The sequence below is a fragment of the Thunnus maccoyii genome, chromosome 1 (genome assembly GCF_910596095.1).
Source record: "Thunnus maccoyii chromosome 1, fThuMac1.1, whole genome shotgun sequence".
In the NCBI taxonomy this organism is placed as follows: domain Eukaryota; kingdom Metazoa; phylum Chordata; class Actinopteri; order Scombriformes; family Scombridae; genus Thunnus; species Thunnus maccoyii.
The window spans coordinates 36,485,095-36,502,194 of record NC_056533.1 but is presented as its reverse complement, the minus strand read 5'-3'; the positions used below and the strand labels follow the sequence as shown (position 1 = coordinate 36,502,194).

At 39.6% G+C, this 17,100-nt stretch overlaps 2 protein-coding genes across 2 annotated transcripts in view; both read right to left on the bottom strand.

Annotated features, from left to right (window-relative positions):
• The window catches only part of LOC121880496 (CD82 antigen-like), a 39,680-nt gene extending 33,576 nt beyond the window's left edge, over positions 1-6,104 (bottom strand). Inside the window, exon 1 of the mRNA XM_042407560.1 lies at positions 5,873-6,104. The gene's annotated coding sequence lies outside the window, so the exon portion shown is untranslated. The remainder of the gene's footprint in view (positions 1-5,872) is intronic.
• Positions 6,105-10,871: 4,767 nt separating this feature from the next.
• On the bottom strand, positions 10,872-14,341 carry LOC121902957 (G2/mitotic-specific cyclin-B2-like). The gene is made up of 8 exons (XM_042420018.1): positions 14,199-14,341; positions 13,858-13,974; positions 12,525-12,803; positions 12,294-12,452; positions 11,981-12,217; positions 11,384-11,524; positions 11,184-11,294; positions 10,872-11,098 (listed from the first exon to the last, which is right to left on the bottom strand). The coding sequence occupies exons 1-8, from the start codon at positions 14,223-14,225 to the stop codon at positions 10,988-10,990; spliced, it is 1,182 nt and encodes a 393-aa protein (XP_042275952.1). The 5' UTR covers positions 14,226-14,341; the 3' UTR covers positions 10,872-10,987.
• Positions 14,342-17,100: the final 2,759 nt, after the last annotated feature.

Sequence of the window (17,100 nt, the reverse complement as noted above, 5' to 3'; positions counted from 1 at the left end):
TTTCAGCTTTTTAAATTTAGAAGTTGTTGTCATTTAATCTGCAACATATTTGGCTTGAAATAGAAGATATTAACAGATCATATAGTCTATAAAACGTCACAAAATAGTGGAAAATATCCAGAAAACAGCAGAAGTATTCAGATTACAATCATATACGACTAATAAAACCAGCAAATATTCAGTTAGATGTTGTTCTCTGTGCAGAGTTTGTTTTCACGTCTTAAATCTATGAGCAGGATTTGTGACATCATCACAACTAGTTTGGAACCAATCGTGGTCCAGTATGCAGCTCACACAGCGCCTTCACACTGTTCAACAACCAAGCTCGTATAATTTTCATTGCACGTCACGCTGCACAAAGACAGCTCTAATAAAATCTTGGTCACAATCGGTGTCAGACTGCGGTATCAGTTTGAGGCTGTCAGATCGTGAGATCAACATGTGGCGAATCGTAGCGCTACGATGACGTCAGCTCGTCATCCATCTGCAGCAAAGTCACATAAACTTCACCTCCACCATCGTTTTGGTTTGTGTGCGTCATGAATGTATTAACGAGTGTGTTCTTCCTCTAAACTTTATTCAGAAAACTGCACTTAAAACATGTCAAACCAGCAAGCGTATTCTGATTGGTTGACAGTCAGATTGTGAGAATTTGGGCTTAAATTTCATCTTAAATCAACTAACAGAAATAATCTCCCACTAATGATAATCAATTAATCGTTTTGAGTCATTTTTTACAGAAAAAAAAAGCTAAAATTCTCCCTTCCAGCTTGCTTTTGTGTGCAAAAATGTGATTTTTTTCTGGTTTCTTCAGTCGTCCATGACAGTAAACTGAATATCTTTGGGTTGTGGACTACTGGTCAGGGAGGGGGGGGGGGGGGGGGTGTCACCACAACAAAGAGAGGTACTGCCTGGGCTTGTCAGTGAGTGAATCCCGCCCACCATGATTAATTCAATGTTTGATCACTCCAGTGCCAAAACCAGTTCGGGCCTCCCAGACGACTCTATTCCCACTCAACTGAAAGGAGCAAGCTGTGCAGGTTTCCATGATGATGCTGCAGCAGGGGAGGTGCAGCGGTGAGGGGAGGTGTGGGAAAAAGGAGTCGTCCCAAATCCCTTCAAGTAAGGGGGGAAAAAAAAAATCTCATGCTTGTTTAGACTCAAACTCGAGCGCTCACTCCCACGACATGAAGCATGTAAACAGAAAATCTGCTGCGTTTCTTGATGCAAACATCAGCTGAACCTGAACGAATCTGCTTTTTCCTCTGACACATGAACTCATCACAACACATCAGTATCAGAGCTGACTCTGCTGTATCTGAGTCAGTCTATTATTATATTTTCTATTTTTTAATTAAGGCTGCAACTATTCTTTCCTGTAATTATCGATCTCCAGATTATTTTCTAAATTAAAAATCAATCATATGGTTTTTAAAATGTTTGAACCTACTGAAAAATGCACATCACATTTTCTCAGAGCCCAAATTAACATATTGAAATTACTCGTTTTGTCCGAACAAGCAGCCTAAAAACCAAAAATATTCAGTTTTACTATATTATAAGACTCAGAAAATCAGGAAATGTTCACATTTCAGAAGCTGGAACCAGTCATTGTTGGTGTTTTTTCTTTTTAAAGAACCCAATAAGTAACTGTCCATCACTTGTATTTACACTGAAATGTAGAAATAAAGTGTTGACTGCTGGACTATCTGTCCATCAACTAATCAATCATTCAACTAATTGTTTCAGTTTTAGTGATCAGTGATGGTACAACTTGAATATTGAAGATTATTGCTGAAGAAAATCAATCAATTTGGACCTTTTTTCAGATTTCCTGCTGACAAACAACCAAACAGGAGAAAATACGACGCCGTTGTCTCATGTGATGGTGGAACAATTAGTCGTTAATCAATTGGTGGATTATAGGGCCGAGTACTGAACCTTAGTAATGACCAAAATGTGTCCAAAGTACGATAAGCTGGCGTCTTTAATCAGTTTTATTTAGTTGATGCTGTTCAGCTGCTTGTGTTTAGACGACATTTAATATTTAAGAACTTCGGCTTCTTTTGTTCAATGATAAAATAAATTTAGCAGAAAAACGTGTTCATATCTTTAGATGTAAGTTGTTTTGTATCCTTACTGAAACTTTTATCATGTAGCATCAATATATATTATAGATGTTGTTTAGTATCAATACAAGACAATTTGAAAAGAACAGTTTTGATCATTGATTAAGTCATATATTAACAGTGTCTGGTTCAGTCTTCTCTAATAAAAGGTAAACTGAGTATCTTTGGGTTTGTTGACCTGTTTGTTGTTTGTTGTTGTTTGATGACATCACCGTGAGCTCCAGGAGATCATGATGGGATTTTCCTCTATTACAGACTTAACGATTAATTGAGGAAACAATCATCAGAATAATTGATTATGATGATAATCCATCGTTGCAGCTCTGGTCCTGTGCCACTTTCATTTTGTTAACTTCAAAATTAAAAAAACAATAAAGCTTCCAATTGTCTTTATTTTTCTTATTGTCAACAAATCCAATGAAAAATTTGTCTCTCGATACTTTCTGGGGCTCTCAGCTCCGAGACGACTGGTTCCAACTAAATGAGTCAAACTAAATAGTTTATTTATTTTAAACTCTCTGTAATTTCAGAAACAGCTGGTCACTGTAGTTTTCTACCGAACGTTACTGAAACAGGAGGAAATATTATTTTTCAGCGGTGCATGAATCTGCATTTGGTGCTCTAGTAAGTATTTCTGTTGGATTGATTCAAAATAAACTACAGCATGTGTTCATGGTAATGAAGGAACAGGTCACTCAGTGCATCAGTGCTGCTCACTGAGGTGTTTTTAATAGTTTTAAGGAGCTCTATGACACAGAGGAATAAGATATATGACAGACAGCACTTTGCAGATCAGTTAATTGCTGGTTTTGATCTTATCTTATTGTTGACAAAAAGAAAAACATAGACCAGACTTCCCCTTTAAAAGTACCTTTTCTGTGAGTTATGAAACTCTGATTACTCAAATTTACTTTCCTATTTAAGAAAAGTTGACATTATGAAGAAAAGTGGTTTCATCTGACAGCAACAACCTTTGATTTGTGAGCAAAAACTCTACTTGAGTCGAGTCTGTTGTTTGTTTGTGGAGGAGAAATGTGAGCGGCTCAAACCTTATTAAACCCATAATTACCTTCAGGGCAATTCCACTAAACAGGGTAAACAGGTTATGGATTCATGCAATCATCAAACACAGCTCTCCTTCCTCCAAGATGCACAGAAGTTTGTTGACTATTTTTTTCCCTACGTTTTAAAACACAAAAGGTGTGTTGCGTCAGGTTAAACTAATCCTGTTCAAAAGGTCTCAGAATGCAGCCAAACTGGTACGGCGCTCGCGAAGGTGACTCTATAGTTTCTTGTCTGACAGCCGTCCAAACCTTAAACCGCCAACAGCTGCTGACTGCTGCAGAGAGCATAATCCATTCAACAAGACACTCTTTTCTGTTCCCGGTGTATGGAAAGGTAATTAAGGTCATGCTGGAGGGAAGCTCACCCTGCAGCTGAAATGATTTACAGCCTCAGATGTTGAGGAAGAGATTCACTGATGGGGGGGGGGGGGGGGGGGGAACACAGGAGGGGGAGCGAGCTGAAATGTTGGCCGAGCTGTGATGCCACCATGCAACAACACTGACCCACATTTCCATCTGTAACGCAGACCAGTCCTCATAAACACATAACAGTCCCTCCCGGCTTTAAAAAAAAAACAAAAAAAAAAAAAACGGGGGCACACAGCTCAGTCGATCGCCCTGCAGGAGAACTGGATGTTGTGTAAGTTTGATAAAATTTTGAGCCAGTATCGATCTTTTATTACATTTTAGACACGGGTCAGTCGCTGATGGAGTTTCCTCTCTGTATCCAGTATAGAGCTGCAACGATTAGTCGATTTATCGATTAGTTGCCAACTATGAAATTAACCGCCAACTATTGTGATGAATCGTTTTGAGTCATTTTTTTAAGAAGAAAATTTGCAATTTTTCTGATTCTGATTCCAGCGTCTTAAATGTGAATATTTTTTGGTTTCTTTAGTCCTCTGTGACAGTAAACTGTCCGTCGGGACAAAACAAGACATTTGAAGGTTTTTGGAAACAGCGATTGACAATTTTCACCATTTTCTGACATTTTATGGACCAAACAACTAATCAGTTCATTGAGAAATAGCCGGTAGTTGCAGCCCTATAAACCGAGAAAGCATTTTAAGTCGTTTTTCAAGCAAAAAAGCCAAAATCCATCAATTCCAGCTCCTCCAGTGTGAGAATTTGCTGCTTTTTTGTGTTTTATATCATAATAAACTGAATATTTTGGTGTTTTTGGGCTGCTAGTCCGACAAAACAAGACATGTAAAGATGCCACCTTGGAGTTTTTGTAACCGACAATCAACTGCAATTCAGATTCACTTAAAAAACAGCCAACTTTTATTTCCTCTCTACACCTTTTTCCAATTCATTTGATTGATTGAATATGTTTCTGTAAATTAGTTCAAGGAGACTTTAAGTGTCACATGATGGTCTGAAATCACTGGTTCCCACAAGACCAGCCCACAGGATGATTAACAGCAAACAGAAACATTTCTGCTACACAGAATCATTAGGGCCCCAACTAACGATTGTTTCCTCAATTAACTGATTAGTCACTCTGTCTTTAAAATGTCGGCAGATGGTGGACACTGGTTCAAGGTGACGTTCTCAAATGTCTTGTTTTGTCCTGATCAACAATTCACAACCCAGAGATATTCAGTTTACTGTCACAGAGGACTAAAGACCAGAAAATATTCACATTTGAGAAGTTTTAATGAGAGAATTTGGACATTTTTTCTTAAAAATGACTCAAAACTATCAATTAATCGTCTCATCTCTTGATTTTTTCAGACTTTCCTCTAATCTTTGCCTTTTTCTAGAAATATGTCGGATAGTTTTACCTCCTCTGGACTCTTAAAATAAAAAGGTAAAGATTAGATTGTGGTTGAACTGATCACAGCTTGCAGACAATCTGTAACAAATGAGACACTGCTTTGTTTTGAGGGGTCAGAAGCTAAATGCTGTTTCAGAGGCTTTAGGACCCTCATGACTCAAAAAGAAACTGACTCTAAAATTTTTGACATGAAAATTCTGGCTTCACACACTGCATATTGGCAAATATTGAACGCTTGATTCCCCTTTAAAAACTTTAATCAGCAACTGTGTGGGAAGGTGTGAGTATAAAATCCAGTTTAGGGACAAAGTCCAGTCCTCCTCCTCCTCCTCCTCCTCCTCCTCACAGTGACAGATAAACTTTACCTTCACTTTCTGCTTGCACCAAATTATTTGCATCAACTCAGCTATTTTTAACCAAAGCAGCCTTGTGTTTGTGTTTAAATATCTTAAGAGTTTGCAGCTGAATCTTAACTAATCAGAGTTTGAGTTGTGCACATTTTAATCAGTTTTTGTTCCCAAAAGAGCCTTTAAAGATCATAAGTGCATGTCTGAGCTGCCAAATAAGATGTTTCATGTACAATTTGAACAGAAAACTGACATTTCAGAAAGTCCCAAAGTAACAAGTGGTCTAATAGTGAAACTCAAATACATAAATCATCCCACATGCGCCACATCATCAGCCCTGTTCAGTTAATTACATTCATAAAACAGCTTCGAGGATATGACCGTTTTCATAAACTACCAATCAATCGATGATCTGGGGATCAATCTGAACCCAATCACCCGTGCAGCCACATGCGCCTCGTGTGCAAAAAAAAAAAAAAAATCATAAGTAAGACATGCAGTTTCCGTCTACAGGATCTTCACCTCACGGAGTCCGAGTTGCGGGTTACTTACCTGTTTTTGCGCTGAACTGCGGAGGAGAGTTGGACGGTGTTTGCGGAGAGCTGTGCGGCTCCTGTGCGCTCTGAGTGGACTGCTGGTCGGACTGAGTGACCTCCTGCTCGACGGGAACAACAAAGCAGCAGCAGCAGCAGCGGCAGCAGCAGCGAGTCTGCAGACTGAAGCTCAGCAGTGGGGGAGTCTCCTTCAGTCCCCACCGTGTGGCAGATATGAGAATTAACGAGTCCTTGTAACCCTTAAATCCCCGCAACGGCCGCGCGTAATCATGGAACAAGAGGAGGATTAAAAACAAGCTGCTGGTGCAACAACAGAAGATCTCAACTGCACACAAGAAGGGATCTGTTGTGTTTTTATTGCAATTTATGTGAAAGGTGCTATAAAAATAGTAGTTATTGTTATTATGTAATGGAGGGAACCCATCAAAATTATTATTACTATTGTTATTATCTAAATTATTTTATTGGATGACCCATTTTTTAAAACATATATGCTACCTCAATGATAGGAATCACAATTAATTTACATTTTTCCCTCAATTTATTTATTTTATAATGTATTTGTTGAATTTTTCCAATATGTGAATTTACTCACACAACACCAAAACTGCCAGAAACAGGATTTTAGATGCACAAATACTCAAGACACAAGACAAAAAAACAAAGCTGTTAGATACACTAAGGGTTGGAAACAGTTGGAAATATTCAATATTTTTGGTAAATATGCATGAGAAGATCAACAGGTTGCCGCTCTTGTGTGTTAAGTATGAAGCTGGAGGCAGGAGGCGATTAGCTTAGCTTAGCATAAAGACTGAAAGCAGAGGGAAACAGCTAGCATGCCTCCGTTCAAAGTTCTCTAACTCACTATTTTAACACATTATATGTTGTTTGTTTAATCTGAACACAAACAGAAATGTAAAAATGAAGATTTGTGGTTTTACAGGGTGTTACTACATCACCATTTCCCCTTTGGGTTTATATTTCCTACCCCAGTGATCATCTTAGATTCACATTATATTATTATATGGCATCAACTGTGTTGTGTGTAAAGTGTTTCTATATAAAGTTGAGTATAACGAGGTTTAAACTCATGAACAGCTGCTGCAGCTGGTTCCAGCAGATGTGAAATAATTCATCCTTTATTTATTGGCCTAAAAGTTGTAAAAAGCTAAATATGAAACACAGAAATCGGCCTATAAAATACCACCAGCTTAGTTTTTAGTTGTATCATGCAGCAGTGCTCAACCTGGGGACTGGGGACCCCCAGAGGTCCTTGAGGGAGCTCCAGGGGGTCCCCAGAAAAATGGGAAATATTTGAATTTCACTGTTATTTCATTGACTAGAGGTTAACCCAATGAGAGAACGTTTCACACTCTTCACTGTTAATCTGCCACTATAGACAGTTATGGATTAACTAATTCTTATCAGATGGGGATCCCTGAGACTACATCTTATCAAATACGGGTCTGCGGCCTGATGTGTATCAATTTGAGGGTCCCTGACACCGAAAAGCTTGAGAACTACTGGCATAATATACTGTAGATTCCCCTCAAGTTGCTAATAATCCTGTATTTCCATTGAAAATGAACACGACCTCAGTGTTGTTAATGCAGCTGGCCCTGTGTGTGAGGGTGTCAGATAACAGTGGTAATATTTATGTTGTGTGTAGCGGATTACTGTCCTGTCCTGTTACAGTGTTCAGCAGCTCACACCATTCAGTATTGACTGACCTGTCTGGGTGGAGGCGGGTGGTGGTGGTGGTGGTAGTGGTGAGGTCAGGGTCAGTCTGAGGAGTACAATGGCCCTCCACACACCACAACACAGCACATACAGTCAGTCAGTTCAGCATGCGAGGGAACATGAGCTACGTTCACAGCCTCCAACGTCGTAAACGTTACAGTTGTGATCACAGAGCGCAGACGGAGCCAAACGTCTGATTGTTTTGTGCGTCGAACAAAGCGGGTGACTGAAGGAACAGTTTCTCAGTCGATCTCTGGGCTTCAGATGGTTTTATAACAGATGAGCGACGCTCCGGATTAATGACACTATTAGAGCTGGTGAGCTGAAGCCTGACCTCATCGACCTCAGTCCCACATTTCTTCTCTCACTGGGGTTACGTCGTATCCTAGTGGCCTGATTTTTCTTCTTCAAACACACAAAGAGCAACGTCACAAGCGACGGTTATCAGGGTTACACAGTGGTGGAAAAAGTGCTCTGATCCTTTATTGAGGAAAAAGTACCAATAAAACTCTCCAGAGTCTCCAAAAGTAGAACGGGAGCCTTCAGCTATCAGGCTCCTCTTCTATGGAACCATCAACCAGATTAAGTCCGGGGGGCAGACACCCTCTCTATGTCTAAGAGTTGGCTTAAAACTTCCCTTTTTGATAAAGCTTATAGTCAGGGCCAGCCACACTCACCTTGGACCAGCCCTTAGTTATGCTGCTATAGGCCTAGACTGCCGGGGGACTTCCCATGATGCACTGAGCTCCTCTCTCCTCCTCTCCATCTGTACGCATTCATGTATTAATGCATGTCACTAACTCTGCTTCTTCCCCGGAGTTTTTGTGCTTTCTCGTCTCACAGGGTGACAGACTTTGCGGGCTTCAGTGGGTCATAGTTGCAGACCTTGTGCTGCCGTGTTCCTGCTTGATGCCCACGCCTGCTATTATTATTATTATTATTAGTCATATTATTGTTGTTATTGCTGTTACTGTGCTTCTCCATCTTTCTCTCTCAACCCATCCAGTCAAGGCAGATGGACCTAAACCCACCTAGAGTCCGGTTCTGCTTGAGGTTTCTTCCCGTTAAAAGTTTTCCTTGCTGCTGTTGCCAAGTGCTGCTCATGAGGGAATGCTGGGTCTCTGTAAATTAAAGAGTACGGTCTAGACCTGCTCTATGTGAAAAATGCCCTGAGATAACTTCTGTTAAAAAAAAAATATATAGCCAATAAAACTGACTTGACTTGAAAAATACACCATTACAAATTTAAAGGACACACAATTTTTCAAGTCTTGTCTTAAATCAATAGTCAGGTGCCCAAATGAATACTGAAACGTTGCCTACTGTGCCCTTTATCTCTGGAATGGTCTTCCATTATAAATCAAGACTGAAAACCTGCATCACTTCATTACAGCATCACCTACAACTTAGTGGGGTCCATCACCCTTTAACATTCCTTTAATATTGATGTTTTTAATGTGGTTTATTATTTTAATTTCTTGCTGTATGTTTTGTCCTATGTATTCTCTCTAATTGTAAAGTGTATTGGGACCACGCTGCATGGTGAATCTGCACTTTAAATAAAATTGATTGATTGATTGAAACATGTTTTTCTTGCTGTAATCTTTCCTCCTAGACCCCTTCATAATGCACTTACAATGGAAGTGACGGGGGACAAAAATCCACTCCATCTGTGCAAAAATGCATTAAAAAGTTGATGAAAAGCTTATATGAAGCTTCAGCAGTCTGAGTTAGTCATATATCTAGTGGATATCTGACACATTTACAGTCTTTTTAGCATCAGATTCCCTCTTTGTGTTTCCTCGGACAGTGTTTCCCTGTTGAGCTGTGGTGGAAGTATAGTAACAAAAAGAGGGACTTTGGCACTAAAAAGACTGTAACATTGAAAGATATCTACTTGAGTTGACTCATTTGTAATGGTCAGTATGAACAAGAGGAATGATTATAGCAAGAACAACATATTTTAATGTTCATTTGGGCTCCTGACTGTTGGTTTAAGGCAAACTTTTATAAATGATAAACCCATCCTTTAAGCCCACAGACAGCCAGCTAACCCACTAATCTTGGTTTGTTGAAACAGGCTCCAGTTGCAATATGCAAAAACACATTTTGCCAATTTCTCTCAAAAACATGGGGAAATTCCTCTAGTCCGCTGGACATATGATGATCGGTTTGAGTGTTTTCTCAGGTCGGTATAATCGGTGCATTCAGGGAGCAAGCGAAGCTCCGTCTCAACATCTTGCAAAGTCAGCTGGTCTTCTCTTGGTTGGCTGGTTTGTGGCCAGACTGTGTTCACAGTCTGTACATCAGAGGTTTTCCTCACACCTGATGTCACTTCCCTCAAGGCTCAAAGTTATTGGAGTATATATATATAGATGCAGGTAATGAGATGTTTATCACCTGTAATCATGACTACACTGTTCCATTCCTACTGTGGACTCTTGTACAGACACTGTAGATTTCCTGGTAACAGTTTAAAGGTACATTTCAATTTAATGTAATTGCTTTTGCAAGTTTTCATGATTCAGTATGTAACTGTATTTTCCCAGATTGTACCAAAGTAGATGTAATTTTGCAGTTGTATGTTAAAATGCAGCCCAGACAGATTATAATGTAGGAATTTCAAAGTACTTTATACAGATTAATATATTACTGTTAAAAATTAGGCTGATCAAATGTTTAGATTCAGTAAACACAGCTGTCACATGTCAACAAGATCCAACAACATTTACAAGCCAAGCTAAAGCAATTTATTCAGTTTTTTTTTAATGAAAAAAAAAAAAAAAAAATCCCATGTTTACCACAAGTTGCATGTGTGACGGCACAATATTTCAAACATCAGAAACACACAAGTACAAAAGATGCAGCTCTGCTTACATCTATTGCATGATAACATTTGTGTCCAAGTGTTTATACAATGACCATGCATCTTTCAGTCAGAAAACATCCATTATGGAAAAAACCCAAAAAACAAATAAGGCACTTGCGTCACCCACTGAGGTAGAAAGTATTTGAACTCAGCGGAAAACCTTCAGACTATTTAAGTCCACAGAAATGTCCACTAAAGGTCCAGCCAAGCTGCTGTTAGAAACCACCGATTTTAAAACTGTAATTTTCATTATCAGCAGGAAACTCAGACTGATTGATAGGCTGCAAGACACCATGGTGCAGAAGAGTAAAAATCACACGTACCACAATTTTTGGCAAAAAGCAGAACTGATTAGTGCCCAAATTTCTGAACAAACTACAAGCTTGGATCAAAAATTATAAAAATCATTTATTAAAAACTAGTGAAGTTTCTCCACAGTTTGTAAATCTAAAAAATCTAAAATAAAGTGCAAGTGAAATGTCCACTGATGAAAAAAAAGTGGTCTCAAGGGTTGTTGAGTAGAGCAGCCGCCATGTTCTGGATGATCGCAGACTTCAGCTGAGGAATGAGGCTGATTTTCATCAGCTTGCTGCTGGAGTACTTATTCTTGACAGCCTGCAGAGAAACAGATTTATTCATTTAAACTTGTGCTTCACACATTTACATTAGTTATTGTGCTTTTTAAAATCAGACGACTCACCTGGAACTTTGTTTTCCCCTCGTTTACGATCACAACGTTTTTGGCGATGTGCTGCATGATCGGCTTCAGGTGGGCCTCGTCGTAAGTGGAGTAGTGCTGCTGTGTAGGAGACTGACAAGAAAGCACAGACCAGTTTAAAAAGCAGTGAAAGGAAACTTCTTTATATATTAAACTGGTTGCTTCAATTCCAACAAACTCACCCACGGCAGCCCTTCCAGCAGCCGTTGAGAGAGGCACAAGGAAGCAGCGGCGATCTCAGAGGGACGATAGTGCACCATGTCGTAGTCGATGAGGGTCAACTCCATCAGATACTTGGCCAGCGTGTGTCTCTCTACATCAGACTGAGAAAAACATCCAGGACATTATAAAAACATTCAACTGTCCCATATACACTTGTGTGTACGCATTAATGTGCAGTAAAAAGAGAGTCAGGGATACAATTATCAGTCCAAGCAAATAAAATTTCAGTACAACTTTCCAACTATTGTTAGAAAAGAGCGGCCAACAGATCTGACTGTTAGTATGAATTTTATTAGGAGCATTGTTTGTGTGGTCAAATGAGTTGTGTGCAAACTCTTCATTGAAAGACTAATTATGGAAATTTGAGTGCATTTTGTTGGCAGATCAGTTTAATATTGTGAAGGAAAAACTAATGAACTGTTCAGATAGAAAGGTGATTGGTGCTTATTGCAGTTTGGGCTTACCGACAACCACCGTTGCTACAATCTTGATAAATCTGGTCTAAACATGAAGAAAGAGTTTTCATCCTTACATCTCATTCATGCAAAAAAACTCACATTAGCCACTTTGGAAGCCCGTCTGAGGAAGTGTAACGGGAGAGGACGTCCCAGCTGAAAGTTGAGGCTCCTCAGAACCAGCTGCTCCATCTCCAGAATCTGAGACTTTGTAAACGCGTTGTCTGTGATGTAGGCGAAGTCTCCGACCTCTGGAGCGTACATCTCCTCGTACTTGCAGGCCACCAGCATGGCAGTCACACCGACGAGCTGCAGCTTTCTACGAGAGACCGGCTGGACCTGCAGCGCAGCAGGAAGGTTTTTACACAGCTCACAAAAAACATGAACATAAAAACACGATTCAGGCGGTTTTTACCTGCAGAAAACGATCCAGGATGGCAACTGTGAGGTACAGAGTCTCCTGCAGCAGCTGGAACCTGGAGTGAACCTGGACCATCCAGTCGATCAGAAGAGCTCGCATGCGTTCAGTGATTTCATAACCCTGCATGTAGTTGGCGCGTACAGCCTGCTGCACCTGCGGAGACAGACGAGGTTGTAACAGCTACAAGAGAAAGCAGAGAGTTTGGCTGAGTGGGGGATAAATTACCTCCAGGACACGTAGATAGTTATAAATATCTTTGACATATTCTGAGCAGAGCTGCGGCATATCAGCGTCCTGCTCGTCTACGTCCTGCACGGTGAGCAGCGCCTCAGAGAAAGCCTGGCACAGTTCATCCTCCTTCATCGACACGTCAGCTGACTCCTCTGAAACCGGAGGGAGAGGATCCACGGGCGCTTCGACCCGGACTACTGGATGCACCGGCTGGGTCGGTTTCACTTTTTGGGCACAAGATGGTTTGGCTGATTCTTTGGCTGCTCCCTTCTTCTGTGGAAACAAGTTGATCGTTTGTTCTGTCAGCATTCACAGTAGCTTGCAAGCAAAAATGAAAAGTTGACTAAAAACAACCCAACTCTGTCCAGACACTGAATTTGACTGGGTTTGCCTTGTACATAAATTTTATTTTTGCCTGAGATACACTTTGCTAGATTATGTCTAACTGTGTTAGATTTTTGTTGTGTATAATTTGTATATCTCTTGCTCTGTCACTGTAGGTTTTGATTGCAACCTGCCATGGAATTACAGATGAAAACAATGTTTTAAGCCAACTGATACAAATCAACAGCAACATCTAAGGATGAGTGTCCAAGGATGTTATGTTGCTGTACAGATTGTAAAACCCCCTGAGGGAAATTTGTGATATTGGACTATATAAATAAGTTGACCTGAACATCTGCTGATTATACATGATGGCTGACAAGTAAATAGCGATATAATTGGGTACATAAGCCTTGTTAGATTTGAAAATAAACAGCTGTTCAGCGCTCAAGATTGAGGTCACATGTCCACATAGACAGTAAAAGAGGTTGCTGTAATCATTCCTCCTGGTCATACTGGCTGTTAAAAAGATCCCCGTCAAATGTGCTTTCAATGTAAGTGATGGAGGTCAAAGTCCAGTGTCCACAGAGTCATTTAGTGCTAAAATGCATTTAAAAGATGATGTGACGCATATGAGGCTTCAGCAGTCTGAGTTAGTCATATCAAGTGGATATCTGACACATTTAGTCTTTTTAGCATCAAATTCCCTCTTTGTGTTTCCTCGGACAGTGTTTCCTTGTTGAGCTGCGGCGGAAGTATAGTAACAAAAAGAGGGACTTTGGCACTAAAAAGACTGTAACGTTGAAAGTTATCTACTTGATTTGACTCATTTCTAATGGTCAGTATGAACATGGGGAATGATTACAGCAAGAAAGACAGGTTTCAATGTTCATTTGGGCTCCTGACTGTTTTAAGAGACTTGATGAATTGTGAACCTGTCCTTTAAGGGGCATAAAATATGAAGACCTGTTAGTGAACCAAACTTTCTCTTTCATAATGTTACCTTTGTGTTGTTGACTGCTGCTGCAGTGACGTTAGTAATCTCTCCAAGAGCAGGTCTCCTCGGACCTGCTGCGGTGGTTTTACCCATCTTTACTGGGTTGTTTCCGGCTGGGAGCCGCTGAAAAGAGAAGGACATTCAATTCAAAAACTTGAGAAGCTAGAGAAAAGCCGCCTGACACAGAGCTGCCTTTGATAGCTGCATAAAAAGCACAAATGACCAAGTTAACTCCAAGCTAAGCCAGAGAACAGATGGTGTTGGCTAACGGTGTTAGCCGACGAAGCTAATAGCGGCGGCTTCACTAAGAACACAGAAAAAACAGCTAAATAAATTCATTTACTCACCACAGCACGAGCTTCAACAGACGACATGTTTAACGTCGGCAACGAGGCCAAACTGTGACTCAAAGAAACTATTTATTTTAGCACCAACCAGCTCGATTTACCGACCAGATCCGTGAACACCGATTTCTGCAGGTAAACAACAGTGAGCCGAGCAGCTTTCAAATAGCGCTCCGTCGAATCTGATTGGATGAAGCTTTGAAAGGACGCTCCTGATTGGCTGACAACAACAGGGTCAAAAGTTAGATTGCTACAATATGATTACATGTGGTTGTATGATTGTCTTGTTTTATTGTGTTTTAAATTCAAAAACTAACTTTCTGGTTTCCAAACTTTGTTCTCTTTTCTTGATTGAGATGCACACTTTCAATTATGTTGCTTTTTTATTATCGTTTCATTCTTATTAATTAACTAGTTCTTGAAAAACATTATAGAAATATATTTTTAAAAACCCCTGAAAACAAATTTCTTCCTTTTATCTTTTCTTGTGACATACATTTTTTAAGAAAAATTTCCATTTCTTAATTTTCTTTATAAAAAACGGTTGAATATTTCTCATTCATTTCAAGAATTATATATTTCTATTATATTTTATTTTAGAAATACCTTAATACTGTAACATTGAATATATTATCAGCACTTCTGGATTTTAAATAAAAATAATGAAATAAATATAAATAAAATACATTTTGTTGGGGGGAAAATGTGAAAAAAAATGATAATGCAATGATGTAACTGAAGTATGTGGGAAAAATAAAACATAATAATCATGAATAGTAATGCTGTCTCCATATATGGACTATTTAATCATAAATCTGCTGATTCATATTAAACTACGGTCAATTTTAAAGTGTTTCTGCTACAAGATGGTGAACATCATACTTACTGAACATCTGTTTTAGCATTCTCATATATACCTTTATATACTTTTCTGCTGTCTTGAATTTTGAGGATACATACGGTGATAGTCTATAATTTTCTTATTGTAAACAAATACAATGAAAAGACCAAAACCAACGATTAACTGCTCTATTAACAAGTATTGTGTGTGTATCCAAAGTCTGATATATTTTATTCCTCTGTGCTGTAAACCTCCTTTTTGTCCAAAAACTATTAAAAACACATCAATGAGTCACACTGTTGCACCGGGTGACGTGTTCCTTCATCACCATGAACATAAACTGTAGTTTATTTTGACTCAATCCCACACAGCTGCCAGAAATACTCACTGGCGCAAGTGTGGATTCATCCGCTGCTGAAAATAGTCCCCAACAAATGCACTATTTCTCCCTGTTTGAGCAACGTTTGCTAAAAAACTACAGCAACCAGCTTATTTATGAGATATCTTTAAGTAGGAACCAATGGGCTTGGGGTTGAGAGATACAGAGTAGGGAAGTCTTAAAATGATTGATGGACGGCCAACACATTGTTGGTTTTCTGTCTTTTCATGGGATTTGCTGAAAATAAGAAATATATAGAATATGACCTAACTTTATCAGTAAGATGTAGCCACTTCTTCAATGACAGACATGTTTGCACTGTGATGAAGATATAAATGAAAACATAACAAATATCACTTTGACATCAACATCCAGCAGATGTCAAAACACGCTCAGGAAACAAGAGTCACAAAGAAACTTTATATAGTTTTCAAGTATTCAAAACTGTTAAATAAGTACAAGATGTGTTCACATGATTTACATATTGGACAATATATGCACTGCCCATTTTTAATTCTCTTTACATGTTTCCCACTACCCACGCAACACGCTAAAATGTCCGCAAACTATTCACATTTGTTTTGCTTTTTTTTTGCTTTTTTTTTGTGTTTTTTTTTGTTGTTTTTTTAAATCAATTGGAAATCTTGACAGCTGTCTATTGGACAAAGACCACACAGACGGTACACCTGGAACAGTTTACAGTGTAGGATGGAGACGTCCGACGAAGGGGAAGGACAGACTGAGCCAGGTTCAGAACGGTGATTAGCTGCTGGTGATATGAACAGTACATATTAAACACAAGAAAAGTGGGTTAACATTCATCTCAGTTGATCCCTTAATCGATTGGGCAGTTCATTTACTTCCACACAACAAAAATAATATACAGAAGGACTGACAGTGAACTCTGAGAAGTGTTTCCATATTTCAAAGGGGGAAGCAGATGTCTTAGCATTTTCACTCTTCATTGATTAGTCGAGTCACAAATTTGGTCTAAATGTGTCAAAAAGCTCTTTGTTAAGGCACCTAATGCTGTTGAATACAGTAGTTTTTACAATTTTGCATACTAAAACGCCTGTAAGCATATCTGCTCCTCCTAAACCTGCAGTGCGGGACTTTTACATATAAATGAACGTTTGTTACATTCAAGCCAAACAAGTTCACAACAATGCTGATTGAGCCAATCACCACCAGATAAATCTCTCTGGGTTTCACCGTATAGAGTTTTTAATCTGGTGTCGGGTTTGACATTCCCGCGCTGGCCGGATGAATGCATACTAAGCATGCTCTAACGGCCGAGCCTGTGCACCGGAGACTTCTGCCGGCCGAGACGCTAACTTCCGGTTAGCCCTCTGCTAACTTGAACGGGGATAAAATAATTTAATCGTGCGACTTTTCTAGACGTTCCAAATATTATCGGACCGAACGGATCAAATTCTGATGGTGAAATGAGTCGTTTCGCGGCAGTTGTGTGACGCTCAAAACAATTTATCCACCATTTTACAGCCACGACAGTAGTGACGGAGTAGGCTACGGCGGAGCCTGTGACATAAACACGTGTTGACAGTGTTGTTATTACTCTCACTGCCAGAAGGGGGAGACAAAAGTCCCGCGCTCCAGCTTTAAAGGACCAGTGTGTAAGATTTAGTGGCATCTAGCAGTGAGGTTAGCAACCACCTGAATACCCC

Coding starts and splice junctions, on each gene's coding strand:
- LOC121902957 (XM_042420018.1), bottom strand. CDS start 14,225: ATGTCGTCTGTTGAAGCTCGTGCTGTG. Junction 11,295..11,383: donor TGCTGGAAGGGCTGCCGTGG/GTGAGTTTGTTG, acceptor CTTTCTTGTCAG/TCTCCTACACAGCAGCACTA. Junction 11,099..11,183: donor AGGGGAAAACAAAGTTCCAG/GTGAGTCGTCTG, acceptor GTTTCTCTGCAG/GCTGTCAAGAATAAGTACTC.